The following is a 23,689-nucleotide window of genomic DNA, read 5'->3' as shown; positions in this document are numbered from 1 at the left end:
TTAACGTTTCGTTTCTGTAGTTTTCATCAATCTTTTTTGATGAGAACCTTTGACGTGTGCTGACTGACCTTATACATATTTTAGATATCCATATTATATCTCTAGTATCCCAATATTTTGGCCGCGTTGTTGACTTGTTTTTTCATTTTCTGTGCATTATATATATCACACGATACACATATTCCGAGGTAGTTGAAATTCATAGCTTAATTATTTTACATCTGATGGAGCTTTTGGCTATAACCATTGATTGGGTTATAAAAAATCTGTAAGGTAGGCGCTGCGTCGGATGTCACATAAATGCCACGTTATGCATTAAATATCACGTCGTAAGTCGAATTTCACATAAAAATCTTGTTCTGTGTTGAATGTCCCGTCCTACGTCAAATGTCACATATAGCTCACGTTTGGCGTTGAATGTCACCGGTGTCCAATCCTCTTTCATTTAACGTCACACTCGTTAAAATTGGACTACTATCAACCCCTTTAGCACTATCGTTATATTTATTTTTTTTATTAAAAATTCATCTACGTCCAATCCCCTTAAATTTTGTATTTCATTTGACGTCTCTTATATTACGATCGAACCAACAGCGAAAATACGATAGTGGTCCTTGTTCTATGCCACCATGTTTATTTTTTCTATTAAAAATAAATTATCTACGTTCAATCGAAAGACATAACGCAATGCCCTTTTAGAATGCCCCAATACACATGACACATAGTGATTTCAACCCCACTTTTCATCATCTTTTTACCGATACCTCACACATGTTCCGATACTCAAAGTTCGGTTTCCCATTTTGTAGCCAATGTTAACTTCATGTACTCTTTTTGTTATCTTGTCCATAATCATGTTAAAAAAATTTGGACAACTCCTATCTCCTGCTCAATTGTTTTATTACGACTGTTAAGTTCCCTGATTATTGCTCTATGTCTTTTATTGACATTTTTCTGCTTCATTATTTGGATTACGTCTTTCAGTTATATTCTGTTAAAAGCTTTTGTGAGATCCACAAAGCCTAGGAAAATGAGTTTGTTGAGCTCTATAGAGTTTTACACATGTATGACTTAAAAAGGTAATAAATTATTTTATTTATTTATTTATTTATTTATTTATTTATTTATTTATTTTATTTAGTAATTATTCGTTCAATTTTTTAGATATGTAGAATGGCATTTTCCTACTATATGTTTTTGAATACAATGAGTAAAGGAGCATAAATGAGCACATAAAAGTAATATTGCATCCAACCTATTCGTGAATACGGAGATCTGGCAAGTTAAAAGTGTGGACACTCACGTTTTTAAACGTCATCACCATATCAGCACAAAAAGTACAAAAGTAGAAAATAGTAAATCCATCAACAATTTTTTGAGCTATTTTATACTGGAACAGGAATATGAGTTATCTTAGTATTTTTCAAAGTTTGTAGAACAGTTCCTTAAAGATTGACTTTACGTTAAGTTTTAAAATGTATGGTTTGTAGAGAAAATAGTCATAAAATAATTAAAAATAATATAAAAAAGGCTTTAATTTGATTTTTATATCCAACATTACTAACGTTAGAAGCAGTTGATTCCTGTACTACAGCGTTACTCAAAGTGTGCTCCGCAAAGTATTCCGAAGGACTCCGTAAGCAATCAAGCTAGCAATAGAATCGAACCCAGCCTGTGAAAAATATAAAACCCTTAGATAATGACATATAGGTGTTACAATCCATTGGGGTAAGGAGGATTGATCTAATCAGATTAGGAACCACTTCACCTTGCTCCAATGCTACAGATCATCATCCACCCGCCCCGCCGATAGCGCGCAGATTCTATAGAGACTACAAATCTGCAAAATGCTTGTCATATGGTAATTCTAGGTACAAGAACTCCTACATGAGATACCTCTCCTAGTTAGGCTGGAAAGCATGGGGCGCTATAATCCTACTATCATCTTAATTATTGACATATTATCATTGTGCTGTTGCTTCCACGAGCGCCGAGCCCCCACTCGGAACTGTGTCCAGTTCAGTTCTGTTTTTTGTTATTTTTTTTTGTGGATTACGCCGTTTTGTTAATTTTTTTTTGTTGGTTAAAGCCAATTTTTTGTTTGTTTGTTATATTTTTTGGAGGCGGATGTCTAAATCTATATAAGTTAGGGTCTCGACTATCTCCACCAGGTAAAGGTAAAATCGTTTTTCAAGTGATGCAGGAACTACAGCTTCAACACTTATCTAATTACACACTAACTTACTGGTCCACAGAGCTTAGTAAACTTCCTGACTTCATCATTCAATTTCTTTGTAAGCAAAGGTTTTGGAGAAGGCTACCTACATATTATACCTAATTATAAAATTGCTTCCGACCAGACCCCACTAATAGCGACGCTAAATTCAAGATTTGTTAAGGAGGAACGTCCAGCGAAACTTCACAATCACAAAACCGACTATAATCTGTCTAGGGAAGAAATACATAATAAAATAATATTTATTATTTTCCTAAAATCAAAAGATGAAATTGAAATGGCAGTATACGAATTTACTACACTTGTCCGAGAAGCTGCCTGGAATGCCACTCCAGAATGTAAAGCTATACAGAATAAAAAAAAACTGTCCCAGCAATATTAAAAACCAAATTAAAGAGAAGATGCAACTAAGATTAATATGACAAAATATAAGGCAGCAGCAAGATACAATAAACTACAATAGAGCCACAAGAAAGCTAAAAAATGCAATAGTACTGCACAAAAACATCTACGTTGAAAACTATCTGCTAAATTTAATACCAACAGCAGATACCGATTATTCACTTTAAAAAGCCACTAGGATATTAACACAAGCCAGTAAACATATCCCAGCATTAAGAAACCGACATGACTCATGTGCGAAAACAGATCAAAAAAAGCAGAGATATTTGAAAAATATCTTGAAGAAGTTTTTCAGCCTTTACTCTCTGTCAGTGTTAAAGAAGATGAAGCTATTTGCAAAGGTTTCTGTGATTCTTGTAATTAAACTTAGAGCTAAAAATCTTAGCTCTAGGTTTAATGAAAGTAAAAGATTGCAGTTCAGTTAAATTCGAATTCCACCATTGTTCTGCATATGTTTCGAGTTATAAACTCCTTATCAGGAACACTTGTGAAAGGAAGTTTAAACTGAAATGAAATGCAGTCTAGTATTTGGCCGTTATGACAAACTTATTTTTCTCAGCCAAAGAGAAAAATAAAAATTAATAAATAGACCGGTTAAATAAATTTTAAAGACATCCTGGTAAACAAAATTTATATATAGAGCTATGCCGATATCTTTTACCTTTAATATTTATATATATATATATATATATATATATATATATATATTTATTAATATTATATTCAAGTTATTATTCTTTTTTTTACTTAATTAATTGAGCAAATCAAAAACATAACTTAATTGTTCTCGGGGTGAAAAATCTCCTTATATTAACCTATGTTGTGTGGGTCCAAAGATATCCTAGTTGTCCTTTATCGGGATAGAGAAAAAAGGATAATAATAAAAATAGTATGTTACTATACTACTATAGTATAATACAAAAATTGGTATTCTTTATTTTATTTAAAGAAGAATAAAACAATTATCAAATTTTGCCGTTATCTTATCAATCAGCGTAAATGAATACAATAAAATTTGCACAAAAAGAATATTTTAAGTCTTCTTGAAAACAAAACCAATTTAAAGCCAATTTCAATGAATATCTTTAAAACTTTTTATCTTTCTGATTTTTCAATATTTACTTTATTGCAATAACAAAACTTTAGAACATTTTACAAATGAAGTCTACTCTTGAGTTAAAATGGTAACGACAATGATGTCAACAAACTTCATTCACAGTTACAAAATTTTCAATTCTGAACAGAAAATCACCGACCTTTCCTTTGTAGATTGTATTTGGCCCATACCCAGAATCGTCCACGCTCCACAGCAATGTGATCTGCCACTATTCGCCTCGGCTTTCTTCTGTTCGTATCTGCAATCCTCCTGCAGCGACTGTACGAAACACCTGACCTAATTCTCCAAAACACTCAGCTACTTCTCAATAACACATATACTATTTCCTACGTATTCCAGAAGCTGCCCACTTTAGATACAAGGATATCTTTATCGAGACGCGACCTTTCCTTTCGATAATCCAAATGACAACTGCCACTTTCTCTCATACATCGACTATTAATTCTCTCATTCAAAAAAAGAAACTGTCCAATCAAAAAGCTTTATTTTGTTTACAATCGTTAAGAAAAAACCCCATTACTGTTTCCATAGAAACTAAAAGTTTTGCTTTAAAACTGGCTTTCCCTTTGGTTACAAATACATCATCCATTCCTATAACAAAAGGTTAATTACATTATCTTAATTCTAGGTCATATAAAAACAATAAAAACATTATAATGAGTATGGGCTTTCTATTAATTGTAATTCTACCGTAGAATGAGGTGACTTTGATTCTATAAGGTGACTTTGATAAAACATGAATATTTTGTTTCAAGAGAGTATACAACCCAAATGTTTAGTCCGTTATGGTGGTTGTCTGAGCTCGATTTCAGTGCACATGTTGATTCACTATAGCAGAAGGTGTTTGTGGCCAATATCAAAAGTATACGGTTGTAAATTCACCATTGAAGTTTTTGTTTGAATTTGAAGATTTTATATTGTGTTACTAAATTTAAACATACAGCTCTTACAATAGAATTGCAGGTAATTTTGTGTATGTTGCCTTAATGTAGGTCTAGTTGTCACTATTTTAAAATATTTAACCTAACTTATTTCCGTAACTACCCCATAAAATTGAATGATTTCTTATCCGGGGTCACTTTGATACATTTTTCGGGGTGACTTTGATACTTTATTTCTTTTTATAGTTTGCTTAATGAAACTTCAAACCGTTAATTATTTTCAGGATTTTGTCATTATCTGCATGAAAAGAAAAAATGCCGCGAGTTTATAAACGAAAGTTGGGATCAAGAAGCTACAAGAACTTCTCTGACGAAACTTTTGAACATGTTCTGCTTCAAATAGTAAACGGAAACTTTTCTGTTAAAGCCGCTTCAGAAAGATTTAAAATTCCGTATGGTACTTTATATAATAAATACAAAGGGAAGCATGTGAAGAAGCCAGGGGGCCAAACTGCGTTGGCGGAGCTGGAGGAAAAATCAATCGTGTCCTGCATTGTCAAATGTGCAGATTGGGGATTTCCATTATCGACGCTAGATGTACAACTTTTCAGTAAGAGTTATTTAGAAAGAACTGGAAGAATTATCTCTAAATTTCAAAATGGGGTAAGTCCTGGTAACGACTGGGTAAAACTTTTTTAGAGAGACATAATCAGCAAATCTCTGAACGACTTGCGTCTAACATTACTAGAGCTCGGGCAGGTGTCACAAAAGAAACGATAGAATCATATTTCAATAATTTAAGAACAACTCTCTCAAATTGCCCTCCATCACACGTTTTCAATTACGATGAAACCAACGTTAGTGATGATATGGGGAAAAGAAGATTGCTTTATAGAAGAGGGACCAAATATCCAGAACAAATCACTAATCATAGTAAAGCCGCCACATCAATAATGATGTGCGGTGCTGCTGATGGTATACTACTCCCTCCTTATATAATATATCGCAGCGAATATATGTGGGATGCATGGACATTAGGAGGTCCACAGGGCTCTCCTTGTTGTAGTAGTGGATGTTGCGCAAGAGGAGCTAGATATAACCGAACAAAAAATGGGTGGATGGAGGTAACTTGTTTTACAGACTGGTTTGAGACCATATTATTACCCCACGCAAGACGGCTGGAAGGTAAAAAAGTTATGATCGGCGACAACTTGGCGTCTCACTTTTCAGATCATGTTTTAGAATTGTGTGAAGTGCACAATATTGAATTTGCGTGCCTTCCCAGTAATTCAACACATATATGCCAGCCTTTGGATGTGTCTTTTTTAAACCCATGAAAGTCTCTTGGCGAAAAGTTTTGACGGAATTTAAATTGCGACACCCAAAAATTACTGGTGTACCTAAAGATCAATTTCCGTCGTTATTAAAAAAATGCTTGGAATTAATGGATCAGACAATTGCAAAAACTGAGTACAAATGTGGAGATTGTGAAAAAAGTGCAATTAAGAGAGTTTTGAAGAATGGGTTCGAGGCTTGTGGCATGGTCCCTTTCGATCCAAATAAAGTCTTGAGTAAGAGTACACCAATCAACCATGATGTTGATTATGTAGAACCTCTGATTAACGACAGCCTCACAGACTATCTGATGAATAAGAAGTCCGAGATAGAAGTTACCAAACGGCAAAGTAAAAAGAAACTTCATATCCAACCTAGTAAAAGTGTAAGTCGACATATAACGGCAGATGACAGCTCCTCCGATAGCGAGTTAAACAGCTATAATAGTGAAAGCGAAAATGAAATTAAAAATGAAGATTCTGTGGAGGACCAATCATATGAAGATGAGATGAATACAAAACCCTCCCTTGCTGAATTGAATGTTGGAACTTACGTGCTTGTAAAAATTGTGTCAGGTAAACAAAAATGTAAAAATTACGTATATGCCGGAAGGATACAAGAGAAATTACCTTTTGACGAATAAGAACTCTTACGACTTAAATCACTGGATGAGACCCATAAACATTTTAAAGTTGTGGAGACCGACGTTTTTAACGCTCCTTTCGATGATATCTTAGCAATTCTGAAGACCCCATCGGTTGAAACAAATGAAACAGCAACTACATGTACATTTCCTGGCAGAGTTGATGTTAAAGAAAAATAACTTTGATTTTGTTTCCGTTCAAAATACATTCTTTTGGCTTTTTTTTACTATTTTATACTGTTTTACTAATTTGCTAAAATGTTTTTTACCTAAATAAAGTATTAGCTACCTGTAAAATTATTTATTATATACTAATTATTGTGCCTATAGCAGCTGTCAAAGTCACCCCAAAAATTAAAATTTAAATATCTAAAAATTGGCTTGATCGATTTAAAAATGGGTTGACATTGACACCATTACAGCTTTTATGCATCGTCCAAGCTATTTTAAAATAGGGTATCAAAGTGACCCCACATCAATGGGTGATTTTGATATACCATTACTTATTTTTTTTTTGAGAAAATCCTCAATTTAAAGATATATATACTAACAGTATAAATTACATAAACATAAGATGCATCCCAATGGACATTTTTCCACATTTTTGGGATCACCCATTCAAAAGGTATGTAAGAAAATATAAAAAAAATTAACAAAGTCACCCCGTTCTACGTTATATAAAAAGATTTTACCTGCGAGTGTTTAAAAATCAGTTGTTGACAGGTAAAACTTTCTGTTAATCTAATACATACATTTTGTTTACCAGTATGTCTTCAAAATTTATTTAAATGGTCTATTTATTAATTTTTATTTTTGTCTTTGGCTGAGAAAAAGAAGTATGACAATATAATAGGAAGAAAAATTCTAGGACGCCCTGTAATAACGCCCTTAAAACTACTGTATTATCCACGTATTATGAATTTTAGTACTATTATAATGTAAGAATTTTAAAATAAATAACTATATATAGGATGCAATAATACGATAAAAAATTTAAGTTGTCTAAATAAATAATTTCTAAAAATGGCGATCCATTGTTCCCTTATTTTAAAATACAACAATGTAAAGAAGGAAGAGATTTAGTTTTTTGCAGGACATATTATTAGACAAATAGTGAACAGTGGCGTATCCTTATCAGATGTGTTGTACTTAACAACAAAATATGGGCAGTTGTATGCACTGACAATGCTACGTAGAGAAATATCGGGTTTGTGAATTTTTGGTAGGCCATATATTCAAGGTGTTCTGAAAACCTTTTTAAGAGGAATTGTGTTCTTAAATCAAGAGGAATAAAGACAATATTTACCCCCCAATGAAATTTTTTATCTATTGTCCATGTCAAAAAAGATCAAATTGTTCAAATAAAAGAGATGACGGAGATTGTGCAAAAGCAACCCATTTGAAACTCAGAAACTACAGCCATTTTAAAACTTCTAGGATGAACTTTCTACATCCCCCTCAGTCGTAATCTCTTTTGGGATGTGGTGACACTATCAGGCATTTACAGTTTTTTCACGATTTCCTTCCATCCTTCCCTGTCCTGGGCTAGTTGTTCGGCGTCATGTAAATCTTGGTTCATCAATATTTTTGTTTGATCTACCCAACGGCTTGGAGCTCTTCCTCTAGGTCTCTTTCGTTCAACTCTACCCTTGACTATCAGCTTTTCCATCGTACCTGTTCTTCTAGCAATATGTATAAAATACTGCAACTATCTCTGTTGTATTTGTTTAAGCAATTTATGCTTTACTTTAAGTTGTTCTAATATCGATAAGTTAGTGTGATGATTATTCCAGGATATTTTTAACATGCGGAGGTATACCCACATTTCAAAAGCGTCTAGTTTATTTTTATCCGCTTTCTTTAAGGTCCTCGTTTCGGATGCATATTATGTGGCTATGGGAAAAATAAGTGCCCTTACCTGCCTTAGTTTTGTGTGTATTGTTATGCTAGAATTTTTCCAAATTGTTACCAGTTTCATCATAGCTGTTCTAGCAATAGTCAACCTTCTACGTATCTCTCTGTCACACCCTCCGTCATTTGTTATTAGGGACCCCAGGTATATAAAACTATTTACTACTTCAAACCCCCAATTTCTTTTATGTGTTGAAGATTATTCCGAGCTCTGTCTACTATCATGATCTTTGTCTTACTCCTATTTAGCTTTAGTCCATATGTTTTGCTTTTCTCTTCCAGACATCTCATTATGTCTTCCATTTCTTCTTGATTTGCCGCGATTATTAAAGTGTCATCAGCATATCTCAAGTTACTGATTTTTTGACTTCCTACTGATATTCCACCCTTCCATACGTCTAGTACCTTTCGCATAATGTGTTCGCCGTAGATATTAAATAGAGTTGACGACATTATGCAGCCCTGCCTGACACCTGCCTCTGTTCTGAAATGATTGGAATGAGTGTTGTTTATTTTTACTGTGCACTTATTATTTTCATATAGACTTATAATTAGTTAAATTAATTGGTGGAGTGTTCTCATTTAAGCTATTATGGACTACAGCTGCTGCCATTTGACTTTATTAAAGGCCTTTGTGTAATCCTCAAAGCATATAAGCATGGGAGTATTGAATTTACGAGTTTTTTCGATTAGCTGTCTGACATTAAGGATGTGTTCTCTTGTGCCTTTTCCTGGGACAAATCCCGCTTGTTTTTCTGATATCTGAGGCAATAGAAAAGCTTTTAGTCTTTTGTGTATTACATGCAGTAGACTCTTGCTTGCATGGGATATTAGGGTTACCGTTCTGTAGTTGCTGCAGTCTAGCGGAGTACTTTTTTTGAATATAGGGATAAAAGTGGATGTTGTCCAGTCGTTGGGCCACTCTCCGGTTTCCCAAATCTTTTTGCAGATGATATGTATAACATTTAGTCCCACATCTCCAGCCTCTTTTAAAACCTTCGCGGTGATCTGGTCTGCGCCAGGAAATTTTCTATTTTTTGACTTTTTAATTGCTTTTTCTACAACTGACTTTAGAATGGTTGGTTCTCTCTCTGCAGTGAACTCGTCGTGATTAGCATTCCGGGGATCATCTGCATATATACTAAGACAATATTTTCTCCATACCTCCGCAATCCATTTACGCAACTTTCTACATAACTACAGTAAAATCAACAACTACAATCCCCGAAGAAGGTAATTAAAAATCGTGTTGGAAATCTGCTGTTAATAAAGTTGCTATTCCTTAAATACTTTATGGAACATTGAATAGTGGTGAAAAGTAGCAGTAGTAGTGCAGAGAGTAGTAAATACTGTACCAGTCAAGTGATCTATTGGTGACTTGATAATAATTTTTTTAGTAATATTAATTATAGCATTGTAGTAATTATATCTCCGGATAATTTTTGATTTAAACCTTAACCTTTTTTCGGTTTTCTATCTTTTGTTAAATTTGTTTTTAATATTCTTAAAAATATTTAACTTTTCAGTGTTTTATTGTTACGTAAAATGAAGTTCCATCAAATAATGATCGAATCCATCGCTTAATATCATATATCTTGATTTTTTATAATTATATTTAAATTGAGTTTAATTAAGCCGGTGAGCAGAGTGTGGTTTCATTTTATGTGTGATATTCTGCACGCTTTAACAAATCCCATCGAGTTCTTAAATCTTCTGTTGATAAGGATGTAGTCTATTTCTTTTCTTTTTATCTAATCTGAAATACATAGAGGTAATTAACAAGTATATAAAATCGTCTTGCAGGAATATCAAAAAAATATTTTTCACTAGAAACTGGCTTTCAGTTGCGAATTAAATTGAACAGACTCCTTTGTTACGTTCACCTAACCCAAGGGTCTTACAAAAGCTCCACTTTGTTTTTTGCCAACTTTGCTACTGAGATCACCGGTTTTTAATATTACTTCGTTTTTTTGCTTCCCAAATTATTCTTATATGTGTATATAGATCGGTTTAAAATCTTCTCCTACGTCCTCCGATACCCAGTTGCCACTCCTCTCAATTCATCCATTAGTCTTCTTCTATGTCTCTGTCTTTTATTTCTCTATTGATGCCTTCTCTCCAACTAAGTCGGGGTCTTCCTCTTTTTTTCTACCGTGAAATTTCCACATTAAGACTTGTTTTGGAAGACGTTATTCAGACATTCTCTGTACATGACCGTACCATCTAAGTTAATGGGTACCAATATCGTCTACTATTGTATGTTTTACTGTCATAATTTCTCTTATTCTGTTGTTCGTTACTCTTTCTAGTCTAGATTTTCCAGCTGAACGTTTCCAGAAATCCATTTCCGTTGCCTCAAGTTTTCTCTTGTATCTGTCCTTTATTTGCCATACTTCACTACTGCAGGTAATTATACTTTTATTGATTGTGTTATATATCTTGTTTTTTTTTATTATTAGAAATTGATTGATCCCAAAGGATACTATTGAGAAGAAAAATTACTTTTCTTGCTTGGTTATTTTTCTCCTCAATTGTGTCTTCTACTTTCTTTTGTGATGATCATACCTAAATATTTATATGTGTTGCAATGTTTAATAACTTCTCCATCTTCCAATATGAAGTCCTGTTGTTTCCCGCCTATATACATATACTCGGATTTTTGGATATCGATTTTAAGTCCCCATTTTTTATACGCCTCGATTAATTTTCGAGTCATATACTCAATATCTTCATAATCTTGTGCTATCACTAGTTGATAATCTGCAAATGACAACTTTTGGGATTAATTTATTTCTGTATAATTATCTCAAGTTTTCTTGTTCTAAGCTGATTAGACCTCTTCTGTATTTCTTTCTTCGTTTTATTTCCTTTTGTTTCTTCTTTAGGTTTATTTACTCCATATGTATTGAGAAGAGCTACCACAGGTTCGCACATAGACATTAGTATGAATAATGAAAAAATGAATAATAAATAATGACTAATATTATTATTCGTTTATCTACTTTTTTTAAAACCCGCTACGCCACTGCATCAGAAGTGTATAAAATACCGAGCAAAATCATTTTTGGAGCACTTTTAAAATGTTTTTTAATATAAAACTATCTATCACAGCTTTCAGATTTATTGGTGTGAATCCGTTAATACATTTGTCGATTAGTCACAAACTGCTCTATTATTTTAATATGTTGACTATTGGCTGTTCTATTTATCTATGTCTGCTTCCATTTGTTTATGAAGACAATTCGGGTTTGAAAACCATTTTATTAAGGTTGGATTCTTTATTTATATATACAGATGTAAGTTTAATCAAATATTTTGCACGCTTAGTAACTACTCAAGATGTAACAAAATTTTAGACAATATATACGCAAATATTGAGGTTGATTTTAAATGAAAAATTATAGAAAATAAATGGAATAGAATGCCAAAACCTTAGTTCAATTCGAAACATTGTTATTCTTGGTCGCTACATAATCCATCTGAGCTATAAATATCTTTATCACTTTTCACTAAGGTTGGACTGCATAGTGTTTAATTTTTGATTTAATAATAACGGCAAAACCTGCATGTGCTCCTCCATCTGGATGGTTTGCGTAATACACAAACTTAGGTAAGGTATCTTAATAAGCGTTGTTTGTGTGGCATGACTTTCAGATATTAATAAAATGTCTATATTATACATTTTTAAAAACAGTGATATCTCTAATATATTGTTTGAAATGCCATTAGCATTCCAGAACGCAATTCGTAGTGACTTGAAAGCTATTTTGTTATTGACTGTGGTTATCGTGGTTAAAATCATGCTATTTTGGTTTAAGAGTTGAGAGAACATATTTTTGAATTCATTTAGGAAATTTTATAGTTTATCTGCTAATTCATTGTTGTTATTTCTGTTATCTGCATTTATGTTTCCAATGGTAGCATCTCTATAACTGATTCTGTTGAAATTATGAGCATGATGTTGGGTAGGTATATTTACATTAGGATTGTTAACAGGATTTTGAGTGGTGATTTGTTTTGATTTGTCATGGTATCTGATATTACTAGTTCAGGATAAACAGAACATCCTCTGTAATTAGAAGGATGATTTCCGTTGCAGTTAGTGTAAGTGACTGGCAGGTTTTTTGGTTTCTTGCAGTCCTTTGTGTTGTGTGATTTAGCGCATTTTAAGAAATTACATGGTTTTGCACAGTACGTTTGAGTATGACCATATTCTTGACATCATGTACATTGTGGTATATTGCTTTTAATTCTCGGTGGTTCAACCCTTATTTTACAATGTTGTATATATTGTAGTGCAAATATTTCTTTGTTGTTTGTTTGAGCCTCGAGGTCCAAAAAATATAATGATAATGGTTCACGGCTCAATCTGTGTCTGACATTTGTAACGTTCCTTACCTTATGGCCCTTTTTCTGGATTTCCGCTTTTATTTCATCTTTGGAAAAGAGTGATGTAGATCTCGAATAACTGCTCTGTCTTTTCTCTCGTACGTTATGTATTAGTTTTCTGTAGGATACAGGTGTCTTTGGTAAAAATTTTATTGTGTTGTTTGTTAAGGCTTTAATGAAGTAAGTTTCTACTTCTACTGCTTGAGCTAAAATATTTATCATTTTACTATAGTCATTCACACCATATATAAAAATATGAGGGGGTTTTGAGATTGGTGGATTTTTATTCGTATTATTTACGGAGTTTTCCTGTGGAAGTGGCTGAAACCTATTTCAGAGTGTAATTGGAGCTTCTTTTTTTCTTGGATCTTGAGCCTTTTTCTTTTTGATCTTATTTGCCATGGGTGTTTATTATTTTGAGAGTTTTCATGTTCTTCATCTGAGATCGAATTATATTCATTCTGTGTCTGGATTGTTTTTTAAAATGAAGTTAGCTTGAGAATTTGATGTAGAATGAGAAAAGTCTAGACCTTTCTAGAAAGGTCAAGATATGTTACTTAAACTCACATTTACTCCCAAATACGTTTGATATAATTATTAAAGAAAAATGGACAAATTATCAGTACATTTTTACTGATGGGTCAAAAGATGCAAATGGAATGGGCTGTGCAATGTTCCACGAAAATAAAAATTGATGGCAATATTGTTTGCTTTTCAGTATGTAGCACTGAATCCGACTAGCAACTATGTTATATATACTGACAGTAAAAGCGTGGTCGACAGATTTAACAAAATTCAAACAGTCAAACACATAAACCACATTGAACTAAAAATTCTTCAAATTATTTATGAAACTATACAATTAGGATTAAATGTAATAATTACATGGATCAAGGGCCATTCGGGAATAAAAGACAATGAGATCGTTGACAATTTAGCTAAATCAGCATATATGCTTGGAGAAAAAGTAAACAGAAATTAAATTCCAGCGACAGATATTGACACCGATAGTAGACAAAAACTTAAAAATAATTGGCATTTACATTACTGAGAATGCAAGACTGGCTTAAACTTTTATTATTGTAACACTAGGATACCCTCAATAAGATGGTTCTACACAGAATCTAATAGACATTTTATAAAGACCATTAATCCGCTGAGAGCAAATCATGCTCTTACGCCATCTTATATGCATGGAATCGGCTTATCAAATACTCCCAATTGTACTTGTGGCAAAATAGGCGATCTAACACATATTATATTAGAATGTGATTTACAAATTATTAATATAAACGAACTTTGTTTTGTGTGGATAGCCGTAGTTGGGTATGATAAATCCGTACGACTTAAGTGGACTGTATATTTGGTTTTTATTACTTTAAAAATACATATTACAACTTAAAACTTATAATGTAAAACTAAAAAACGTAAAGTCTGTCAGTTCTTGTTCGCCATCTTTTCTGTCCCCTGCGTTGACATGACACCTTGCCACGAGTCGGCGCGTAGATGCCGCGTACAGAGTCGGCTTAACTACACTGTTCATGCCGCCCCCCTTGAAAGGCTGAAGTAACACATGCCTTTCAACAGACCGAAATAGTCAACAACATAGTTGTTTCGTTGTTGAACACATAGTTTCGCGCATGCTCTTTTGAATGTACCGTGAGCAGTACGAACACACACAACGCGCACTATCCCATCGCTGCCCGGATACACATCGACTACTCTTCCTAGTTCCCATTTCATTGGAGGAAGTTTGTCATCTTTGAGAATAACCATCGTGCCCCTTTGGATATTAGGACTTGCTGCTTTCCATTTTGTACGTTGCTGAAGAGATGACAAATATTGTCGCGACCATCTAGCCCAAAAATGTTGAATAACTTGCGTAAGATGATGATATCGCTTGAGTTTGTTTGTATGGACATCTGTGAGATCCTCTTGTGGTACAGCCATTAAGGAATCTCCAATTAAAAAATGTCCTGGCATGAGTACACCAAGGTCAAGTGGATCATTGGATAATGGTAAGAGAGGTCGTGAGTTTAAACATGATTCAACCTGTGTCAGGAGAGTATACATCTCATCATATGTGTATTTGTTTTCCCCCAATACCCTTTTTAAATGATATTTTACAGACTTAATAGTTGACTCCCATATCCCGCCAAAATGAGGAGAGTGGGGAGGTATGAATTTCCAATTGATTTGGTGATCAGCAAAATGCTGGAGAAACTTTAACTTGATATTTGTATCACTTATAAATGAGTACAGTTCCTTCAAATGATTGTTTGCCCCCACAAAATTTGTAGCATTATCAGAGTACAAGTTTTGACAGAGACCCCTTCTAGCAACAAAACGTTTGAAACAGTTTAAGAATGACTCTGTAGTTAACTCATAAACCAATTCAATATGAGTTGCCCTAGTAGTAAAGCAAGTGAATATACAAATGTAACTCTTAACAATTTTACAGTTTCTTAGGTTGCTTGTTTTTAACTGAAAGGGACCACCATAATCAATACCGCAATTAAGGAAAGGTCTGGATGCTACTACTCGTGATCTAGGTAATTGACCCATTAGATTATTTATCGTAACTGGCCTTGCCCTAAAACATGTTATGCACTTGTGCAGAATATGTCTGATTGTATTACGCCCTGAAAAAATCCAAAATTTTAGCCGTAAAATAGATAATAAAGTTTGTTGTCCCATATGTAAATGTTTAAGATGATATGAAGTAACGATAAGCCGTGTGAGCACATGATTTTTTTGGTAAGATAATTGGATGTTTTTGTGAAAATGGTAAATCTGAATTTTGTAAACGTCCACCAACTCTTAAAATACCTTCTGAATCTAAAAAAGGGTTTAATGAGATGAGACTGCTTGTCTTACATAGTGAGCCCAATCTTTTTATTGACAAAATGTCTGAACCAAATGTTTCCAATTGAGCCATTTTGATTAGAATTCTTAGTGCGCCCTTCCTTTCATCAACAGTAAGTATACCCCATTTACGTTCACCTATTGGCAATCTACAATTGTTTATAAATCGCAGAATATAAGCTGTAATATATGCTGCTTGTTGTATACATCTTATTGCGAGAAAGGCTGATGGTGCTAAACCATAAGTTATTGTGTTTAATTTGTATGTGCTTATAGGTTGGTCCGATGAAAATCTCCAAAAAATTCTTTGTAAATCCCTTTGTTTTGAAGAAATAAGAACTTGCCGATACATATTTTCAATATCAGAAGCAATGACAACTTTATGTTTTCTAAACCGTAGCAAGATGTGTAATAAATCTTCCTGAAGTCTTGGTCCCACCATTAATACAACATCATTCAATGACAAATTATTGTCTGTTTTAGCAGACCCATCGAAGACTACCCTAAGCTTGGTAGTAGTAGATGATGTCTTTAGTATCCCATGATGTGGTATATAATATTTTGGTATATCTCCTTGTATCTGTAGTTCCCAGTCATCTATTTTTGTCATGTGTCCTAATGCCAAATATTCTTCCATGAATTTGTGATACTGCTCTCGCAAACTCAAATTGTTGCTCAGTTTCTTCTCCAAGTTTTGAAATCTCTTCATTGCTGTGCTGTAAGAATCCCCCAGTTTTGTAATATCTTCTCTAAGTGGTAATTGTACTATATAACGTCCATGTAAATCCTTAGTTGTGGTTGAGTTGAACAGTTCCTGACAATATTTATCCTCTACTGATAAGGATTTTTTATGTATATCCAATTCTTCAATTTTCCAAAATTGTTCCATCTGTTCATTCAAGCTGAGTGCAGAAAAGTCACATGAAACCATACCCGAAAAATGTACCCCTTTGTCAATTGTTCTCACAGGCCCTGATACCACCCATCCCAATTTGGTTTTCTGAAGTATAGGTTTGTCTTTTCCCAGTCTTATTTGCCCTACACATAGTAATTGCCAAAATATAGATGAACCTAACAATAATTCAACAGGTTTTGAAACTCCAAAAAAGCTATTAGCTAACATAATGTTTTTTGGTATGTCAATCATTTCTAAATTAAGATTAAAAGCTGGTAAATTGTCAGATATCTTATCTATAACTAACATAAATGCACGTACTTTATAACTACATGTTTTAGATTGTATTATACCTTTCATGGCCCGTGTAATTTTTGTAATACCTTGATTGATACCTGCCACTGGAATTTCTACCTTTTCCGTTGGGATATTGAGTTTTTCTAACAATGATTTGCAAATAAAGTTTGATTGAGACCCACAATCTAACAAGGCTCTGCATTCATGAAAGTTTCCAAAATTGTCTTGCAGGTAAACTAATGCTGTTGAAAGCAGAATCTCTGTTTTTGTATTAATTGAGTTGGTATGATTGCATTTGCTAACTTGTACCCTATCTTCTATAGTGCTATAGTCCTTAGTCTTAACCTGTCCCAAATACACTGAGTGAGGTACCCCATCACCTAAATCATGTTGCCCCTTAAAATTTGTGTTTTGTCCCTGTGAATGTATACCCTGAGTTTGATTAGGTGTCCATGGTATGTATTAGTGGTTGTGAACCTTGAAGTTGAACTGAATTTTGACCATGTGGATGTGTTCTATCTTTACCTTGTGTATTTCGTTCCCAATTGTGTTCATTGTGCCCTGATGAATGTTGACCCTGTGGATGTATTCTATCTTTGCCTTGTGTATTTCGTTCCCAGTTGTGTTCATTGTACCCTGATGAATGTGAATCTAAATGTAGAAGTGTACTATGTTTCCTACCACAAATTTTGCAACCCCACATTGTACAATTTTGAGCTGTATGACCTTCCCGTAAACAATTCCAACAACCCTTGACTTTGTCAACTTCCGCTCGTCTTAATGAGATAGATAATTTGTGAAATGATTTGCACCCATAAAGATAATGTGACTGTCCACAAAGATGACACTGTTTGTGTGATGCTAAAAATATTTTTGAAAAAGGAGCCCTTTCATACTTACGTTTGGTCTCAGAGGATGACTTGGGTTTATCTTTATCATCTTCTGAGTTTTCTAGGCTGTGTATTTTTTGATCTAAGAATGATAAAAAATCTGTGATTGTCAGAAACTTATTAAGTGGCCCTATTTTTTGCCATTCCCTTTTTGTGTTTTTATCCAATTTTTTTTCTAATATACAAATTAAAATAACATCCCATTGTTCTACTGAATAACCCAATGTCTTTAATGCCTTTAAGTCTTTTTTAATTGAAGTAGAGAATTTTTTTAATTCGAATGAGGTTTCATTATTTATATGTGGATATTCATTTAACTTATCAATGTGACTGCGTGCTATTAACTTTTTGCGTTCATATGTTTCACCTAATAAATGCCATGCAAAATTAAAATTTGTGTTTGTAGTTGGTAACTCATCCAATGCCCCAACTGCCCTATCAACTAATGCTTTTTTCAAATAGTGTAGTTTGTCTACATCAGTTAATTCTGAATTATTGATTATTAAACTTGTAAACCCATCCCTAAACTCTAACCAACTATGAAATGAACCGTTAAATGTTGGTACCTCTAAAGGAGGTAGTTTTACATTTTTTGATGAGGCTTTCATTGTATCAGATTGTGTATCTGATTGGTTTGAAACAGAGTCAGTTTTATTCAAAAACCCTTCTGCTATGCCAATTAATTCAAAATATAAATCCTGAAAATCTAATCTTTCATTTACCTGTGAATCAAAATCTGAGTCAATATCAATGCCCTCACCAGATGCAAATTTTTCAATGTTTTCTTGTACAATATCAAAATCTCTCCACCACTCTCTACATTTTTCAATTCTACTTGGTAGCTGTGATGCACTAGCATCTGAATAATTATTTAAAAATGTTTGAAATCGTGTCATTTGAGCTTTAATTGTGCTCCTCTTTTTTTTTTTAAATTTGTGAGTTCTGCCATGGTTGTTATTGAATTTATTACCTTTTTATACTATCTATTACAAGTAGTATATGACCCAGAGATGTTTTAATAACTTAATAATAAAGGAACAAGAAACTGACACAGACTGATCATGTAAATTTGTTTTAATAATAGGTATGGATATTTGTTTAAAAAAGGATACTGTGTACTCACGTGGTATTTTTATGTATGTATGTTGGTTTCTGGTTACCTTTGCCCTAAATCATGAATTTTGCTTTTACTTCTATAATTGTGTATGTGTGAATATCGACTTCCTTCGATTTCCAATGTGTGATAATATATTTCCTTTATAACTTCTACAATGTGTTTTTGCCGGAAAATGGCGCCAATTGTGTGTAAAAATCCATTTAATTCGTCTCGAAGACCATGTTTTGTGTGGATAGCCGTAGTTGGGTATGATAAATCCGTACGACTTAAGTGGACTGTATATTTGGTTTTTATTACTTTAAAAATACATATTACAACTTAAAACTTATAATGTAAAACTAAAAAACGTAAAGTCTGTCAGTTCTTGTTCGCCAATCGCCATCTTTTCTGTCCCCTGCGTTGACATGACACCTTGCCACGAGTCGGCGCGTAGATGCCGCGTACAGAGTCGGCTTAACTACACTGTTCAAACTTTATAAGAAATTAATAAATTCTAAGTGTTGTTTTCCAACAAACCTTAATCTTTTAATATTTTCAAATAATATGGAAATTTTTCATTGAATTTACAAACATGTTAAAATATGTAAATATAAGTTGTAAATAGTATATAAACATAATCTGCTAATATGGTTTGAAAAAAAAACAAAAAAAGTATACCAGAAATTAAAAAGAAACAAAAGAATTAAGAAAATAGAAATAGAACAAAAAGCAATAAAATAAATCCAAAAAAGAACAAAAAAAAACGAAAAAAACAAAAAAAAACAAAAAAAAAGAAAACAAAAAAAAACAAGAAAACAATAGAAGAATAAAAAAACAAAATAAAAGTATATCAAAACAAAATTTATGTATCCATAAAAATATTAGGTATATGTAGGACTAACATTGATAACTGATAAAAAGAAAATTTTGATTATGAATCTGCAATCAATAATAATTAAAAGATGGTCGATTTTACCAATAAACACAAACAAGTCTGGCTAATTTGCTCTGCCAAAGCTATTTTTCAAAAAAAAAAACTACTGGCTCTACCTGATATTGTTGTTGATAATTATCAAAAGGTATCATTTGGTTGACTGTTGGTTGATTTGAGCACAATGGTGGATCTTGAATATTTATTTGACTTACTAGGTAATACGGATGTATTAGATTTGTAGGCTCGTTCTGCATTACAGTTGGAAACTGCACTGTAGGGTACTGAAAATCATTTGATCCTGGTCCGTTCCCTGTTGGAAATATTTTCTCTTAGAGCTCACTTTTATTTCACATTGACTGGATAAATAAAAGTTTATTTATTTACCAATAATCAATTTAAATATACCAAATTTTGAGAAGAATAATAATTAGTTAGCACAATTACAATTATCTTTAGAAAACCGCCAAAAATTAGTATTTTTCGGGGAGAATCCCAAAATTCACATTAAGTTTGGCAGTTAACAAATTTATATGGCTTTCAAAAACAAGTATGGTATGCAATACAAACACAACTCTTATGTCACAGATACTTTGACTGGCCTTTAATGTAGGCTCTGCGACATTTTCCGACTGACACCTATTCTCCTTGACTGTGTTATTACACACTGTCGAACTTCTTCAACAAACGTGTTAATCTAATTCTGCAAATCTGCTTTCTCATTTCATAAGGTTTTAAAACAGCACTCGTTCGGATTCTCTCCACAAATCTAATCTCCAACTGGTTCAAAATAAGACCAGCAATCTTTAGGCCCAAGGATTTTTCTTGTAGACTTGGTGCATCGGCCAATTTTATACAACGCTTCTTTTCTTTACTCACAGAAACTGGAACCTCTTCGGACACAAGGAGTTTGGAATTCTTGACTTAGTCTCTTTTCACCTTCCACAATTTTACTATCACCGAATTAACCACACAAAAACAAAACTTGTAACACACTGCTTTCAACTGGACTCCTTGTTTCGGATGGTCAAAACATAATGATCAAAATTTTCTCGTTCAATATCGACTCTCTATTTTCCTCCCATCATTTTCCCATAGCCAATCACACGACATTCATTCTCACCATACCACTTTGCAAAAAATCCCTATATATATATATATATATATATATATATATATATATATATATATACATATATAACTCTTTTGGATGGGTTGGAGTCAATAAAAGGGCTATTGGTTAACTATTTTTTTATTCTCGAGCTTTCAATTGTGTTTACAATTATTATCAAGAGCTAAAAAAGACAAAATACTTACAAGGTTGAACTAAAAAGAAAAAACAATTTTTGTTAACTTACCAAATAAAAATTAGTTTGGTAAGTAAAAATTACTGCTTACATCTTCAAAATATTTAATACAAAAATGTTTTAATCTAACAAATGTTTCTCCGAAAATTTTTTTTATTTTGAAAACATTTTTTTAATATAAAAATAATTGAATTTATAAATAAGTTCAAATAGCAACCAATTACAAATAGCCTCAATGTCATAAATGCCAACATAAAATTTTTATTTTTGACAATTATATTGCCAAAAGTAAAATTTCGTTTAAACATTCTTTTTTGTTTAGTAACAAAAAGAAGAAGATTTATTCACCGTTGACAGATGTCTGAAAGAATGTGACAGATATATGGAGAATTAAATATGACATTTTACAAGTTTTATATATAAATCATAAAGAAAGAATATAATTATAAATTTTGCTTAAATTTTGAATTTCTGATCTTTTGTTTAAACTATTATCATCTTTGCTAATACAAACCATTTCCAAAAAAGTCCTTTTAAATTTATTACTTTCACTACATAAAATTTTAATGTTATCAAAATAATTAATAATAATAATAATTTTGATAACATTAAAATTTTATGTAGTGAAAGTAATAAATTTAAAAGGACTTTTTTGGAAATGGTTTGTATTAGCAAAGAGGATCACTACAGGAGCAATGCGACCAATTTGTGCAATAATGTTAGAAGACTCTGAGGTTTCCAGAGCAACAACCAACACATCCACGGAGGAAGCTAAGCTACCTGAAGAAAGCGGATCACTACAGGAGCAATGCGACCAATTTGTGGCAATAATGTTAGAAGACTCTGAGGTTTCCAGAGCAACAACCAACACATCCACGGAGGAAGCTAAGCTACCTGAAGAAAGAAATGCCAAACGTTTAAAACGTTTCAAACAACAAGAAAAAGGATAATGCGAGTTAATAGTAAAATAAAGGTAAAAGATATCGGCATAGCTCGCAATAAAAAGAGAAAAATATAATCAAATATGTGTATCAGATGGAAGGCAACCGTATATACGTATTTCTGACTATTGGTCGTCTTCAGTACGGTGCAGCCAAGTTAGAAAAGGAGCATATTAACTTGGGAAAGGATCACCACAGGAGCAATGCGACCAATTTGTGGCAATAATGTTAGAAGACTCTGAGGTTTCCAGAGCAACAACCAACACATCCACGGAGGAAGCTAAGCTACCTGAAGAAAGAAATACCAAACGTTTAAAACGTTTCAAACAACAAGAAAAAGGATAATGCGAGTTAATAGTAAAATAAAGGTAAAAGATATCGGCATAGCTCGCAATAAAAAGAGAAAAATATAATCAAATATGTGTATAAGATGGAAGGCAACCATATATACGTATTTCTGACTATTGGTCGTCTTCAGTACGGTGAAGCCAAGTTAGAAAAGGAGCATATTAACTTGGGAAAGGATCACTACAGGAGCAATGCGAATACGTATATACGGTTGCCTTCCATCTTATACACATATTTGATTATATTTTTCTGTTTTTGAACTATAAAATATCTTTTATAGTTCAACTTTGTAAGATATTTTGTCTTTTTTAGCAGCTCTTGATAAGAATTGTAAACACAATTGAAAGCTCGAGATATTAAATAGTTAACCAATAGCCCCTTTTATTGACTCCAACCCATCAAAAACATTTATATATATATATATATATATATATATATATATATATATATATATATATATATATATATATATATATATATATATATATATATATATTATATATTTATATACAAAATACAAATAGAAGTAACATTATTTCTTTTTAAATTTAAAGTGTATATTTTTTCTTTTAATTTTTAGGGAATAGTCACAATATCAACTTTGTTTTTTAACCACAAACAATTAACCAATTTAATAACGGATACGTTTAAATTTTGGAACTTACAAAGTTGTCCATTCCAAAAGGAAAAAAAAGTCGGGAAATCTATTCTCAAAAGTGCAAAATTCGTTGCCATTTGTTTTCCGGGGATAGGTCTCATCACATCATTTTTGGTAATATTTGGTCCACTATTAAGCGGTGAAAATGTGCTGCCTATGTCTACCTATATACCACCATATCCACCATACTGGTTGTTATATTTGGTCGAAGTTTATTCGTTTATTATCAGCTTTGTTGTGGTTATTTTTTACGATGTGTGGCTGTATACAATAGTAATTATGGTCGTCATTCAATGGAAAATGTTAAATAGAGAAGTAAGCTCAATACTGGATAGAACAGCAGAAAAAGAGGAGGAACGACATCTATTAAAAAACGATGTTGAGAAGTGTGTAAATTATCACAACTTTCTAATTAAGTAAGTACTTAATTTCTTATTAAATTGAAGATTTCAGGATTTAGGATTTAGTATAATGTCTTTTATTCTGAATCTTTCCACCCTCATCGTAGGTTTCACATATTTATGTAAAGTCGAGTCCACCGATATTT

The 23,689-nt window shown here is 32.7% G+C and overlaps 2 protein-coding genes across 2 annotated transcripts; one reads left to right on the top strand and one right to left on the bottom strand.

Annotated features, from left to right (window-relative positions):
* Positions 1–4,951: 4,951 nt before the first annotated feature.
* LOC140432644 (uncharacterized) lies at positions 4,952–5,973 on the top strand. The gene is made up of 2 exons (XM_072520682.1): positions 4,952–5,246; positions 5,336–5,973. The coding sequence occupies exons 1-2, from the start codon at positions 4,952–4,954 to the stop codon at positions 5,971–5,973; spliced, it is 933 nt and encodes a 310-aa protein (XP_072376783.1).
* A 906-nt stretch (positions 5,974–6,879) lies between these two features.
* LOC140432635 (uncharacterized) lies at positions 6,880–18,757 on the bottom strand. Its single transcript, XM_072520669.1, has 5 exons — positions 18,584–18,757; positions 15,792–17,367; positions 14,492–15,556; positions 12,924–13,120; positions 6,880–6,903 (listed from the first exon to the last, which is right to left on the bottom strand). The coding sequence occupies exons 1-5, from the start codon at positions 18,755–18,757 to the stop codon at positions 6,880–6,882; spliced, it is 3,036 nt and encodes a 1,011-aa protein (XP_072376770.1).
* Between the last annotated feature and the right edge of the window lie 4,932 nt (positions 18,758–23,689).

Source organism: Diabrotica undecimpunctata, chromosome 1 (genome assembly GCF_040954645.1).
Source record: "Diabrotica undecimpunctata isolate CICGRU chromosome 1, icDiaUnde3, whole genome shotgun sequence".
NCBI classification, from domain to species: Eukaryota; Metazoa; Arthropoda; class Insecta; order Coleoptera; family Chrysomelidae; genus Diabrotica; species Diabrotica undecimpunctata.
This window is presented reverse-complemented; position numbering and strand designations above follow the sequence as displayed.